Source organism: Schistocerca piceifrons, chromosome 1 (genome assembly GCF_021461385.2).
Source record: "Schistocerca piceifrons isolate TAMUIC-IGC-003096 chromosome 1, iqSchPice1.1, whole genome shotgun sequence".
Taxonomy (NCBI): Eukaryota; Metazoa; Arthropoda; class Insecta; order Orthoptera; family Acrididae; genus Schistocerca; species Schistocerca piceifrons.
Window position 1 is genome coordinate 1,109,615,339 of NC_060138.1, and position 15,166 is coordinate 1,109,630,504.

The 15,166-nt window shown below is 43.7% G+C and overlaps 1 protein-coding gene across 3 annotated transcripts in view; it reads right to left on the reverse strand.

Moving 5' to 3' along the window:
• The window catches only part of LOC124798990 (caspase-1-like), a 135,000-nt gene that overhangs the window by 24,847 nt on the left and 94,987 nt on the right, over positions 1-15,166 (reverse strand). For all 3 annotated transcript variants that reach the window (XM_047262544.1, XM_047262537.1, XM_047262529.1), the window contains one exon: positions 3,775-3,953. In XM_047262544.1, coding sequence (XP_047118500.1) covers positions 3,775-3,953 — 179 coding nt within the window. The remainder of the gene's footprint in view (positions 1-3,774; positions 3,954-15,166) is intronic.

Below are 15,166 nucleotides of genomic sequence, written 5' to 3' on the forward strand. Positions count from 1 at the left end.
AACATTTTATTCTTATTTTAAGTTGTCATGTCACTCGGCTGAAGAGAAGCGAATTGTGCCGCTGACAGCCCTCCCCTGCCCATATGGAGCAGGGGAATGAAATCACAACAAAGAAACAAAAAAAAAAAAACTCGGTAGAGGGGCAGTCTCTCAGTCTTGACGAGTCTGGTCAGTTGGTCATCCGGCTCAGTGTGTGGCAGTTAGTGTCTGTCTGTCGTTTGGAGTTCTAGTATGTTGTCATCTGGATCAAACTTTAAATCTGGCACTAGGAGGGGGGCAAGTCTGGGCAGTTGGTCAGCCGGGTCAGTGTGGCCCAGTCAGTGTCTATCTGTCGTCCGGTGTGCTAGCATGTGTTAGGTCGCCAGTCTACACGAGTTTGCTCAGGCAATGGGCATTGGCGGTTGGATCCATCGATTGGTCGGTCGCGTACAGAGACACGAGATGACTTGTCCGCCTGGAGCGTCAGCGCATGTGAGGTCGCCACGTGAGTCCAGTGGCCGCGCCGTATATCGAGCCGTAGGGGTTTCGCGGCCGGCACGAGAGCGACAGTGGCTAGCCTACGACATCAGTCTGGCCGGTACGAGTTGCAACGCCGTGAGACAGGAGATCGGCACACCTTCCTGCGTCCGTTGAAGCGGCTGGCAGCGGACGGTTCGGGAGAATGTTTGAGGGTGCTGCGCCAGGTCTTCGCTATACATCGCCGTTTATTAGAAGTTAACTGATTGCGGATATATTGTTTCATTTACTTGTAAAATTCTACTTGTGTTCTTGGTCAGTCTCTCGTCCCCAGCTTGCTTGTTTGCCTCTCGTCGGCATTTGTTAGGCAGTTAGTGTCTGTCTGTCGGTCTGCCGTACGTTAATAACTGCCTCTGTCATGTTTGTCAGATTCGGTGTCATCGATATTATTGCTTAAAGGCCGAATTCTTGAAATATGTTTCTATCTTGTTTATCATCTTGCGAGGTGGTATATGCGTAATGTAGAGCATGTTGTACATTTTATGTAAGTCTGCATTTTATGCGTTTTATTTAAATAGTCATTTTAGATTATAAGCTTGCCACCCTTCCACCGTAATAGCCCTAAAAAAATTTTAAAAAATTGCACTTTTGGTGGCAAATAATTCGAGGGTTGTACCATTTCCATTCCTCTTACGGGATGCATAGTTTACATGTTTGTATGAGTTGTTAAAATTATTGTTTAAAGTAATCTGGTGTGTTGCAGATTTGCACCAGTGTACTCTTTCAGAGGTTGTTGTGAGCTGTCATGACTACGGCCGTGTTGAGAGAGAGCAGGCAAGTTTCTCAGCCCAAAGGCTCCTATTGTTAATATTGTTCTTGCCTCAAAATTAAACTGTAACTTGATATTTCGAGGGTGCTTTTCTGCTTATAATTTTAAGTCCGCTTTGAAAAGTCCTTTAGGAATAAAAATTCACATTCGTTAAATTGTGACTTGATATTTCGAGTGTGCTTTTCTGCTTATTATTTAAAACCTGTTTCGAAAATGCTTTTAGCAATAAAATTCACATTTGTTAAATTGTGACTTGATATTTCGAGTGTGCTTTTCTGCTTATAATTTTAAGTTTGTTTTGAAAAGGCCTTTAGGAATAAAATTCACATTTGTTAAATTGTGACTTGATATTTCAAGTGTGCTTTTCTGCTTATAACTTTAAATTTGTCTTGAAAAGCTTTTAGGAATAAATTCACATCTGTTAAAGGTGCATTTTCCATCAGTTGCTTAATGGTAACTACTTCCACGCTCACCTAGTGTGATTAAATGTGTCACTGTTCATGATGAATCGCCAGTAAATAAAGTAATTCTTTAAGAAAAGATTTTGAAAGTAAAATTACGGTTCAGTATCTGGATTCATCTGACCACGCAACGCTCTGCCACTGCGCCAATGGCCAGTGCTGATGTCACGTGCCTATTTTAGTCGTAGTTGCCGATGTTGAGGTGTCAACATTGGCACATGCATGAGTTGTCGGCAATGGGCGCCCATCGTTAGCAGCGTTTTCAGACACACTTGTACTCCATCCAGCATTAAAGTCTGATGTCAGTTACGCCGTAGTTCGCCTCCTGTCCTGTTTTACCAGTCTGTCCAGCCTACGACGTCCGACATCTGTAATGAGGGGTGGCCGCCCAACCCGACGACGCTTGGATGTGGTTGCACCCTAGTTTGGCCACGTGTGGAAGACACTCAGCACAGCACTCCTCGAACACCCGAAAAGTCGTGCCGTTTTCAAAATGGTCGTGCCAAGCCTCCGCGCCATCATGATCTGCCCTCTATCAAACTAAGATAGAAGGCCTGCCTTCCCCATTTCTGCACACGGGCAGCATGCTCACTGATACTACACTACTGGCCATTAAAATTGCTACACCAAGAAGAAATGCAGATGATAAATGGGTATTCATTGAACAAATATATTATACTAGAACTGACACGTGATTACATTTTCACGCAATTTGGGTGCATAGATCCTGAGAAATCAGTACCCAGTACAACCACCTCTGGCCGTAATAACGGCCTTGATACGCCTGAGCAGTGAGTCAAACAGAGCTTGGACGGCGTGTACAGGTACAGCTGCCCATGCAGCTTCAACACGATACCACAGTTCATCAAGAATAGTGCCTGGTGTATTGGGACAAGCCAGTTGCTCGACCACCATTGTTCAGACGTTTTCAATTGGTGAGAGATCTGGAGAAAGTGCTGGCCAGGGCAGCAGTCGAACATTTTCTGTATCCACAAAGGCTCGTACAGGACCTGAAACATACGGTCGTGCATTATCCTGCTGAAATGTAGGGTTTCGCAGGGATCGAATGAAGGGTAGAGCCACGGGTCGTAACACATCTGAAATGTAACGTCCCCTGTTCAAAGTGCCGTCAATGCGAACAAGAGGTGACCGAGACGTGTAACCAATGGCACCCAATACCATCACGCCAGGTGATGCGCCAGAATGGCGATGACGAATGCACGCTTCCAATGTGCGTTCACCGCGATGTCGCCAAACACGGATGCGACCATCATGATGCTGTAAACAGAACCTGGATTCATCCGAAAAAAATGACGTTTTGCCGTTCGTGCACCCAGGTTCGTCCGAACTGTTCGTGCAGATGTTTGTTGTCTTGCAAACGTCCTCATCTGTTGACTCTGGGATCGAGACGTGGCTGCACGATCCGTTACAGCCATGAAGATAAGATGCCTGTCATCTCGACTGCTAGTGATACGAGGCCGTTGGGATCCAGCGAACAGCAATGTCACGATACGATAAACCGCAATCGCAATGGGCTACAATCCGATCTTTATGGAAGCCGGAAACCTGATGGTACGCATTCCTCCTCCTTACACGAGGCATCACGACAACGTTTCACCAGGCAGCGCCGGTCAACTGCTGTTTGTGTATGAGAACTCGGTTGGAAAGTTTCCTCATGTCAGCACGTTGTAGGCGTCGCCACTGTCGCCAACCTTGTGTGAATGCTCTGCAAAGCTAATCGTTTGTATATCACAGCATCTTCTTCCTGTCGCTTAAATTTCTCGTCTGTTGCACGTCATCTTCGTGGTGTAGCAATTTTAATGGTCAGTTGTGTAAATGCGCCGTGCGTGTGTCTGATTAACAGTAATTCCTCGCTAGGTGGCGCTGCCATCGCCTGGACGGGTTTATATCGATAGTAGGTCGGTGGCCATAACGTTCCTGGCTTATCAGTGTACATTATTTACTGAAAATATTGTTTGTAGTATGACATAAATAATGGAAGTAAACGGAGCTGACGGGCCAGCCTACCTGAATGAAGAAGAGCTTGGGCTTGCCAGCGAGAGTGGGACAGCTGGTGGCTATGAAGGGCTCCCACAGCGTCCTGGCGTCGTACTCCCAGTCCTTCGCATCCAGCCTGCCGCCGCGCTCGCCGTGCGTCAGCACGATCACCGCCAGGCAGTCGTGCTCGCTGTGGTCCTGTTGAGCCACTGCAACCACGTAACGTCCACACTGTCACAACCGGTGCCTCACACAATGGCTTACTCTATTTTTATTTGCGGTTGGTATACAAGGCTATGCAGCTAAGCTCTTCACCTGTGTGTTCCTGAAGATACCGTAATAATGTTTTCAAACGACTAAGAGTCCTCTCTAAATGACGTACAATGCCATTCCATAAATGTATTAATTACAATTTCTCGTTTTCAAACAGGAGTATACTTCAGGGTGTCCGAAAAGACTTTCCCTGATTACATAAATTGATAACTCAGGCTAGAAGTAAGAAACAAATATGAAACTTGTGTCGAATTGTTTATAACTATCAAAGTTTTTGTTCTGTTTTAGGTTCGCAGTACGTAAGTAGTGGATGAGGTGCAGTGCCCAAGAAGCCATGTTAACCAATCAGGAGAAGGCACAGTGTGTCCTGTGGTACCATGAGACAAGATCACCAACCACAGTGCAGAGCGACTTCCAGACAACATTTGGAAGGAATCCACCTGATGTCAAGAGCATTAAAGCTTGGTATGAGAAGTTCAAGAACACAGGATCGGTTGCTGACCTTCCGAGGTCTGGTCGACCAAGAACCTCAGCAGACAGAGTGGAAGCTGTAAGGCAGTTTTTTCTGCGAAGTCCGAAGAAATCGGTGCGCAGGGCCTCACGTGAATTACAGATGCCAAAAAGCTCTCTCCATGACGTTTTACACAAACGTTTATTGTTTCGTGCATACAAAGTGCAAATCGTTCAGGCCTTGTTGCCCAATGACAGTACACGTCGATATGACTTTGCGGTCGAAATGCTATCACGTATTGAGGACGATGTTCGTTATCTCAGACGAATTGCCTTTTCCGACGAAGCGACCTTTTTTGTCAGTGGAGTAGTGAATCGCCATAATGTGCGCATTTGGGGTTCGCAACCCCCTGGCGATGTCATGGAGTGCACCAGAGGCAGTCCAAAGGTGAATGTTTGGTGCATGCTATTACACGATCGAATTGTCGGGCCATTCTTCTTCGCTGAGGCTAGCATCACATCTGCAGTGTATCTGGATATGTTGCAACAGTATGCTGTTCCTCAGCTGCTTCAGTATCACCCCGATGTCTTGCTTCAGCAAAACGGTGCACCGCTTCATTGGGGTTTGGACGTCCGTGCCTATCTCGATATGACCTTTCCTGGGCGATGGATTGGTCGTGATGCGTCAACGGTTTGGCCTCCACGTTCTCCTGACATAATCCGATTAGACTTCTTTTTATGGGGTTATGTCAAAGACAAGGTCTACCGAACACGTGTACCCGATGATGAAACCCTGCGGCAACGGATATCCACAGTCATTGAATCGATCCCTCCTGTGATCTTGGCTAATGTGTGGACGGAAATTGAATATCGCCTAAATGTGCTACGTGTTACCAAGGGTGCTCACGGGGAAGTTTACTGATGTGTGAAAAAGCCTTTGATAGTTTGTAAACAATTAGACACCAGTTTCATATTTGTGTCTTACTTCTAGCTTGAGTTATCAGTTAATGTAATCAGGGAAAGACTTTTTGGACACCCTGTATTTTCTGTCGCTGGTACCGTAGTTCTAAACGACACGTTTGACGGCGTTCCACTTCCCAAAATCTGACGACTAGTTTAGATAAATGCTGCCGGCAAGGTGAACGAAGGACTGCGTTTTATTGGTAGAACACTTAGAAGACGCAACAGATCTTCTAAATAGACTGGACTGCGTTTTATTGGTATAACACTTAGAAGATGCAACAGATCTTCTAAATAGACTGCCTACACTACGCTTGTCCGTCCGCTTTACGAGTATTACTGCGTGGTGTGGGATACTTAACAGGTAAGATTAACGGAGTGCATCGAGAAAGTTCAAAGAAGGGCAGCACGTTTTGTATTATCGAGAAGTAGGTGAGAGAGTGTCACTGACATGATACAGGGCGGACAGCATAACAACAAAGGCGTTTCTATTTGCGGCAGGGAACTTCTCACGAAATTTCAATCGTCAACATTCTCTTCCGAATGGGAAAATATTTCGTCGATGCCGACCTACAATAGGAGAAATGATCATCGTAATAAAATAAGGAAAATCCTAGCTCGCACGCAAAGACATAGGAGTTAGTATTTGCAGCACGCTGTTGGAGAGTGGTATAAGAAATGTTGGTCTTATCTCAAAGCTGTAGATGGATCAAAACAAAATGTGCAGACACTCTGTGACCAAAATGGTGCTGAAACAGAGGATGACTGCCTAAAGGCCGAAATACTACATGTCTTTTTCCAAAGCAGTTTCACAGAGGAAGACTGCACTGTAGTTCCTTCTCCAGATTGTCGCACAGAAGACAAAATGGTAGATATAGAAATAGATGACAGAGGGATAGAGAAACAATTAAAATTGCTCAAAAGAGGAAAGGCCGCTGGACCTGATGGCATACTAGTTCGATTTTACACAGAGCACGCCAAGGAACTTGCCCCTCTTCTTGCAGCGGTGGATCGAAGGTCTCTAGAACAGCGTAGCGTTCCAAAAGATTGGAAAAGGCCATTGGTCATCCCCGTTTTCAAGAAGGGACGTGGAACAGATGTGCAGAACCATAGACCTATATGTCTAACGTCGACAGTTGTAGAATTTTGGAACACGTATTATGTTCGAGTATAATGACTTTTCTGGAGACTAGAAATCTACTCTGTACGAATCAGCATGGGTTTCGAAAAAGACGATCGTGTGAAACCCAGCTCGCGCTATTCGTCCACGAGACTCAGAGGGCCATAGACACGGGCTCCCAGGTTGTTGTTGTTGTGGTCTTCAGTACTGAGACTGGTTTGATGCAGCTCTCCATGCTACTCTATCCTGTGCAAGCTTCTTCATCTCCCAGTACTTACTGCAACCTACTTCCTTCTGAATCTGCTTAGTGTATTCATCTCTTGGTCTCCCTCTATGATTTTTACCCTCCACACTGCTCTCCAATGCTAAATTTGTGATCCCTTGATGCCTCATAACATGTCCTACCAACCGGTCCCTTCTTCTTGTCAAGTTGTGCCACAAATTCCTCTTCTCCCCAGTTCTATTCAATACCTTCTCATTAGTTATGTGATCTATCCATATAATCTTCAGCATTCTTCTGTAGCACCACATTTTGAAAACTTCTATTGTCTTCTTGTCCAAATTATTTATCGTCCATGTTTCACTTCCATATATGGCTACACTCCATACAAATATTTTCTGAAACGACTTCCTGACACTTAAATCTATACTCGTTGTTAACAAATTTCTCTTCTTCAGAAACGCTTTTCTTGCCATTGACAGTCTACATTTTATATCCCCTCTACTTCGACCATCATCAGTTATTTTGCTCCCCAAATAGCAAAACTCCTTCACTACTTTAAGTGTCTCATTTCCTAATCTAATTCCCTCAGCATCACCCGACTTAATTCGACTACATTCCATTATAGTCGTTTTGCTTTTGTTGATGTTCAGCTTATATCCTCCTTTCAAGACACTTTCCATTCCATTCAACTGCTCTTCCAAGTCCTTTGCTGTCCTTCTCCGTGGATTTTAATACCTACTCCGAATTTTTCTTTTGTTTCCTTTACTGCTTGCTCAATATACAGATTGAATAACATCGGGGAGAGGCTACAACCCTGTATCACTCCGTCCCCAACTGCTGCTTCCCTTTCATGTCCCGGCAGATGCCGTGTTTCTTGACTTCCGCAAGGCGTTCGATACAGTTCCCCACTGTAGTTTAATGAACAAAGTAAGAGCGTGTGGACTATCAGAGCAGTGGTGTGATTGGATTGAAGAGTTCCTAGATAACAGAAAGCAGCATTTCTTTCTCAATGGAGAGAAGTCTTCCGAAGTAAGAGTGATTTCAGGTGTGCCGCAGAGCAGTGTCGTAGGACCGTTGCTATTCACAATATATATAAATGACCTTGTGGAAAACATCGGAAGTTCATTGAGGCTTTTTGCGGATGATGCTGTGGTATATCGAGAGGTTGTAACACTGGAAAATTGTACTGAAATGCAAGAGGATCTGCAACAACTTGACGCATGGTGCAGGGAATGGCAATTGAATCTCACTGTAGACAAGTGTAATGTGGTGCGAAGACATAGAAAGAAATATCTCTTATCATTTACCTACAATATAGCAGGTCAACAACTTGAAGCAGTTAATTCCTACGTATATCTCGCAAAGAGACCGTGAGGATAAAATCAGAGAGATTAGAGCCCACTCGGAGGCAAACCGACAATCCTTCTTTCAACGAACAATACGAGACTGGAATAGAAGGGAGAACCGATAGAGGTACTCAAGTTACCCTCCACCACACACCGTCAGATGGCTTGCGGAGTATGGATGTAGATGTAGAAGAGAATTCTTTGAAGAAAGAAGCTACTGTCCTGGTGTTGCAACAGAACCGAACGGGAGAATTCCATGTGTATTCTGCAGTTCCGCTGGTTTTCTGCTGGTGAAGTGGCTCATGATGTGGCTGGAAGTTGTTTCCACACAAAGTGTGAACAATCGTAGGCTGACTTATTCCAGAGTCACTCGCAGATTCTCTGGAACTAACATGTGAGTCATGAGAAACAGCTGCAAGAAAATCTATTTCGTCCATTCGTCCTACTGGGGGTTTGCTTTTTACCTTCTGCATGGAGTATCAGTGTCCTTCTAATAATAACTGTTTGCACATTGCTCGACCCCATCTGTTGGCATACCTTTTAGCGTACAACTCAACGGTGCTCTTTGTGGACCTTCCGCATTATCCATAGAAAAGTGGCCGCGTTATCAGCGTGGCGTCCTTGCGGCGTTTGCCACCCGATGCTGATGCGTGCTTTTTTTGGGCCAGCATCACCCAGGGACGCCGCATGCCTCTGAGGAGCTGTCTTCAGCCGCTGTTTGAATTATACTGAATGTGAGATGTTGTCGTTACCACTGCAATTATGATACCATGATGGATGAGGAACAGGTTCTTCATACCTGCTGTCAACGTTCCTGAGACACCACGTTGACGAAATACGGCCAATATGCCGGAATATTCTGAAGGTGGCAGGGGTAAAATACAGGGAGCGAAAGGCTATTTACAATTTTTACAGAAACCAGATGGTAGTTATAAGAGTCGAGGGACATGAAAGGGAAGCAGTGGTTGGGAAGGGAGTGAGACACGGTTGTAGCCTCTTCCCGATGCTATTCAATCTGTATATTGAGCAAGCAGTAAGGGAAACAAAAGAAAATTTCGGAGTAGGTATTAAAATCCATGGAGAAGAAATAAAAACTTTGAGGTTCGCCGATGACATTGTAATTCTGTCAGCGACAGCAAAGGACTTGGAAGAGCAGTTGAACGGAATGGATAGTGTCTTGAAAGGCGGGTATAAGATGAACATCAACAAAAGCAAAACGAGAATAATGAAATGTAGTTGAATTAAGTCGGGTGATGCTGAGGGAATTAGATTAGGAAATCAGACACTTAAAGTAGTAAAGGAATTTTGCTATTTGGAGAGCAAAATAACTGATGATGGTCGAAGTAGAGAGGATATAAAATGTAGACTTGCAATAGCAAGGAAAGCGTTTCTGAAGAAGAGAAATTTGTTAACATCGAGTATAGATTTAAGTGTCAGGAAATCGTTTCTGAAAGTATTTGTATGGAGTGTAGCCATGTATGGAAGTGAAACATGGACGATAAATAGTTTGGAAAGGAAGAGAATAAAAGCTTTCGAAATGTGGTGCTACAGAAGAATGCTGAAGATTAGATGGGTAGATCACGTAACTAATGAGGAGGTATTGAATGGAATTGGGGAGAAGAGGAGTTTGTGGCACTACTTGACAAAAAGAAGGGACCGGTTGGTAGGACATGTTCTCAAGCATCAAGGGATCACAAATTTAGCATTGGAGGGCAGCGTGGAGGGTAAAAATCGTAGAGGGAGGCCGAGAGATCAATACATTAAGCAGATTCAGAAATATGTAGGCTGCAGTAGGTACTGGAAGATGAAGAAGCTTGCATAGGATAGAGTAGCATGGAGAGCTGCATCAAACCAGTCTCAGGACTGAAGACCACAACAACAACATACCTGGACCATCCTGACATGTAATAACTGCTGTCAGAAGCGACCAGTGAAACTGAGCTACGTCTTGGGCCAGCATACAACATCAATGGAGCAGTGGGGTCAGTGGCTGTTCTATCTTCAAATATTGTGCGATGTTGGTTAGATTGGATTGGAGGACTGGGTTTACAGTAAATTATAAGAATTACTGAGGGCATTGTCTTGGACAGTTCAGAGGAAATGCACGAGACTTACGCAGACATGCGCCCTGTTCCATGTACGAAATGTAATTTACTTGTGTTAGTGCCCCCTGTACTCAGTCATCACCTGTAATGCGCTTCAAGTGCAGAAGGTATGGGCATTACGCCAGGAGTGTGACGAGTGTACAGGTGCAAAAATCAGGGCATGTCAAGAATTGTTACAGTAGTGCTAAGGTTAAGAGTCCCTGTGTTTGTCCTATTGTGGTTGTATCAGTGGTTTAGATACAGTATGTATAAATCAAAGGCACAGGTGGTTACCAGTCAGGAACCTGTTGAAGTATAGTCATGACTATACCAAGTAGTTCAAATGAGAGCAGATGAAACATATCTGCAGTTGGATGTTTGTAGGAGGAGGGTTTCCGTCCAGCTTATCGGTGCCCATACTAGATGATAGTGCTGTTAGCCTAGTTAATCCTTTGCTGGACAGGATAGGAGACGATGCGTTAGTATTAGTGAAAATCTGTTGACAGTCGCAAAGCTACTGTTCTTGGGCTGATGAACAATTGTTATGAAGGGCCAAACTATGTTTAAGAGGGGATGTGTAAACTTATGTGTTGTACCACGAGGAACTGAGAAACGCTCAGACGTTTCATGTTCTAAGGGACATTCATTACAGCAGCATAGAAGAAAGAATAGTTTTACGCACCAGTGTAATCAGTTAAATGGTATGGCACAGAAGCCGGGCGAATCTATCAACAGTTTTACTGAGAGAATAAGAAGACTCAGTATTAATACCTGTAAGATGGATCTGAGCACTATGGGACTTAACATCTGAGGTCACCAGTCCCCTAGGACTTGGAACTACTTAAACCTAACTAACCTAAGGACATCACACGCATCCATGCCCGAGGCAGGATTCGAACCTGCGACCGTAGCGGTCAGACTGAAGCGCATAGAACCGCTCGGCTACAACGGCCGTCCCTGTGAGTTAAAGGAGAGTTACAACACAAAAAAGATCCTTCTACAAGAAGCAGCGCACAGGGTATTAGATGCATTGCCACCCATTGTGTCAAGGAAGGTAAGAACAGAATCTCTGAAAGAATTAGGTGGAGCCACTGGCACAGCAACGGATTTAAAAGAAACAGATGGCTAATCAATCATTTTTTTCCGTTGACCTCAAATGCTACCATTGTAGAGTATCGGGCCACATACAATGACATTGAAACTTCCTGGCAGATTAAAACTGTGTGACCGATCGAGACTCGAACTCGGGACCTTTGCCTTTCGCGGGCAAGTGCTCTACCATCTGAGCTACCGAAGCACAACTCACGCCCGGTACTCACAGCTTTACTTCTGCCAGTATCTCTTCATATCAGCGCACACTCCGCTGCAGAATGAAAATCTCATTCTGGATACAATGAGATTGTCTTTATCCACAATGTAGAAAATATGGGAAAGTTGGACATTAAGAACAAGACTGTAGAAAAATATGGAGGATAACAGAACGCTATTAAACAGAAATAGCCAACCATTAAATGAGAATGGAAGGCCCAGGTCCACTAGGCAGCACTCTCAGTGAATGTTAGCAGAGTATTGGATGGAAGGGAAGCACAAATGCCTATCATACACAGTGGTGTACATGTCTGTATTAAGTTTGCACCCCATAGGAAAGAGGTTATTAAACCCTTCACAGCATAGATTATGTAGAATAGAGGGTAATGACGTGCATTCGGTGGGATTGGCAGTATTAAGTTTTCAGGGAGAGCAAAGCCATTTTGGAAGAATGTGGAGGTTATATATAATGCAGATGACAGTTACAGCAAATCCTTCGTTGGGTTTTCTGTATAAGCACCACGCTAAAACTACTCTCTATGAAACATAGTTCTGTCTGGGGAAAGTGTTGTCAGTGACATTCTGCTTCAAGTCTCATCTTTCCAGTATAATGAACCGATAGAACTACGTGCAAAAGCATTAGTGATCAGTTCATATGATAGCATACCACAAGGTACAGGGAACCTACTACAGATGAAAGTAGTAACAGATCTACCAGTAAATGTGCTATTGTAGTTGAACCACTGTTCGAAAATAATGAACTGGATAAAACACAAAAACATTTTACTTGTACAGTAAGCAGATAGTGCACTTCAGCATTGATGATTTCGTGAATGAAGACACAGAGTTACCTAAAGCATTGTTGGTCACCGGTTTAGATGTTCTAGATGAAGATGATCTAGACAGGATGAATTTGAAGCCTACCTATAAGATAACCATCGGCGTAACTGCATTATGTGAGAAGGTGAAACATTTAAAGGTAACGAAAAGAGTACCAACTACAGTGACGCAACACGGAATACCAGCTGGTGTGAATCACTGGTGTAGTCTGCGCCGCATCACATAATGATGGAGCCTATTAACCAGCAACTGTGTAATGGCAACATTGAGGAAACTACAGTCCATGAGGTGATCCTGTAGTGGTAGTACCAAAAGAGAAAAGAGAGTGAATGAAACGAAAGTGTAGAGGTTTACCTGTGACTATAGATGCCTCAATAGTCATTCAATTACAGACATATACCCAATCCTGAATATAACAGAAATACTGGACAATTTGTGGCATTGTAGGTATATTTTCACTATAAATCTAAGGAGTGGATATCATTAGCTGAAAACAGCATTGAACCTTGAGGTCATTACCAGTGTCGGCATATGCTGTTTAACATGAAGTACGCACTAGCCACATTTCAGCGTTTCATGGATGGAGTGTGGAGTGGATTAAATTTAAAGTAATGTATCGTTTATCTGGACGAGATCCTTGTGATTGCTAGAGATACAGAGGGGCGTGTACGTTGGTGTTAAAGGGAATATGCTCAGCAAACATAAACCTTAGCATAGAAAAGTGTTAGTTTGCACTACAGGAAGTAAATTACTTAGCACATGTAGTATTATGAAAAGGATAAATTGCTACTCACCATAGAGTGGAGATGTTGAGTCGCAAACAGGCACAACAAAAACCACTAAACAAGCAAGCTTTCGGCCAAACGGCCTTCTTCTGCTGAAGTAGACAACGAACACAAACACACAAACACACACACACAAAACACACACACACACACATACACACACACACATTCACACAAACACCTCCGTGGCCAGAGACAGTGGTCATGTGTGTATGTGTGTGTGATTGTGAGTTGTGTGTGTGTGTGTGTGTGTGTGTGTGTGTGTGTGTGTGTGTGTGTGTGTGTGTGTGTGTATGTGTGCGTGTTTGTGTGTGTGTGTGCGTGTTTGTGTGCGTATTTTGTCTATTTCAAAACAAGGCCTTTCGGCCGAAAACTTACTTGTTTAGCGGTCTTTTTGATGTGTGTGTCTGCAACTCAGCCTCTCCACTATAAAGCGAGTAGCAATTTATCCTTTTCATAATACTGTCATTATTCTATCCTGGATTTCCCCATTTTTAGGACACCGAATTATTCATGAGAGGATGTGGACGGATTCTAGAAGGATGAACACCTTCCCGAATTTCCAGCAGTGCAGGGAGGAGAGGACTTGCATTGGTTTTTGAAGTTAGCGAAATGTAAGAGGAAATTTCTCCCAAGTTTAGCAGACCTCTCGTGTTCTTATTGACAAAAGATGTAAAGTTAAACTGGACATCAAAATGCGATGCTTCATTAGAAAAGCCGAAGAAATTGCTGACTACTAGGCTGGTAATGGTATTTCTGAACTAAAAATATGATTCCATATTATGATGGGACACTAAAAATCACACACTAGACTCTATTTTAAGGAAAGAGGTAGAAGGGGATGAACATTCCATAACCTAATCAAGGCAACAATTAGACAAAGCTGAGAAGAACAATTTTCCAAAAGTAAAGGGCATGCTGAGCCTCATATATGGTGCCACATACTTCTGCTGCAGTTTGTATAAAAAAGTTTAAGATCTCACGATGTTGAAATGAGTGTTTGTATTAAAGGATCCATCTAGTAGGCTCACAAACTTAGCACAGAAACTAAGTGAATTTAGAAGTTGTTTGTAAACCTGGTAAAAATCCCTGTAATGCAGGCAGCCTCAATAGGGAGACTGGTGTATTATGGACAGTTCGTCGTAACATTGCAGAGTCACAGAGCGCAAGCTGCAGATGGAGATTGCAAACTATTTGGAATGCAGCTGCAGATCATTATACATGATGGTGTATTACGCAGGATGTAAAAGCTTGGACCATGTGTTGTGGTTACAATTCCGTTGCGTGAAGAAGTACTAAAACAGGAACATGACCACATATTATCCAGTCAGGGGGACGGAGGCAAAGGACCAAAGGACCAAGGAGTGAAGAGTAGCTCAATATCACTGGTGATGCACACATAGAAAATGTGTGAACAATTGTGCTAAGAAACTGCGTGCCATGTGGACAGTGGACAGAGTTAAGCCAGCAACATATTCCAGTGCGAAAGTTACCTGCCACTAGAGGTGAGTAAACGTTTTATAATGATTAGGATGGAGAGTTCAGGACCTTCTGACCAGACACCAGGGGGGAACTGCTATCTTCTGACGATACTAGATAACATTTGGCGCTTGGCGCTATGTGAGAATTGCTGCTGGCCTGAATCAGTAAGCTGACATGGTAGCACAGGCAATAGTGAACAACTGGCTATTAAAGTTCGGTGTTACAGAGAAGTTCATTATGAATCAGAGCACCAATTTAACATCGTAATTAAGGAAGCAGTTGTGCAATTTGTTGCAGTTTGTAAGTTGAGGACATCGCCATTACATCCGCAGCCAAATGGTAGAGCAGAAAGTGTACATCAAATGATAGGGAAAATGTTAAGTCACCATGTGAATAGTCATCATAGTGACTGGGATATTTTAGTGTCATAAGCTGTCACAGCATATAATTCTAAGTCTCGTGAAGGTACAGAGCTCTCACCAAAGTAATATATAGTAGGAACATGCCACCGCCATTTAAGGTAAACCTAAGGTTGTGAAAAATGGTGAGTC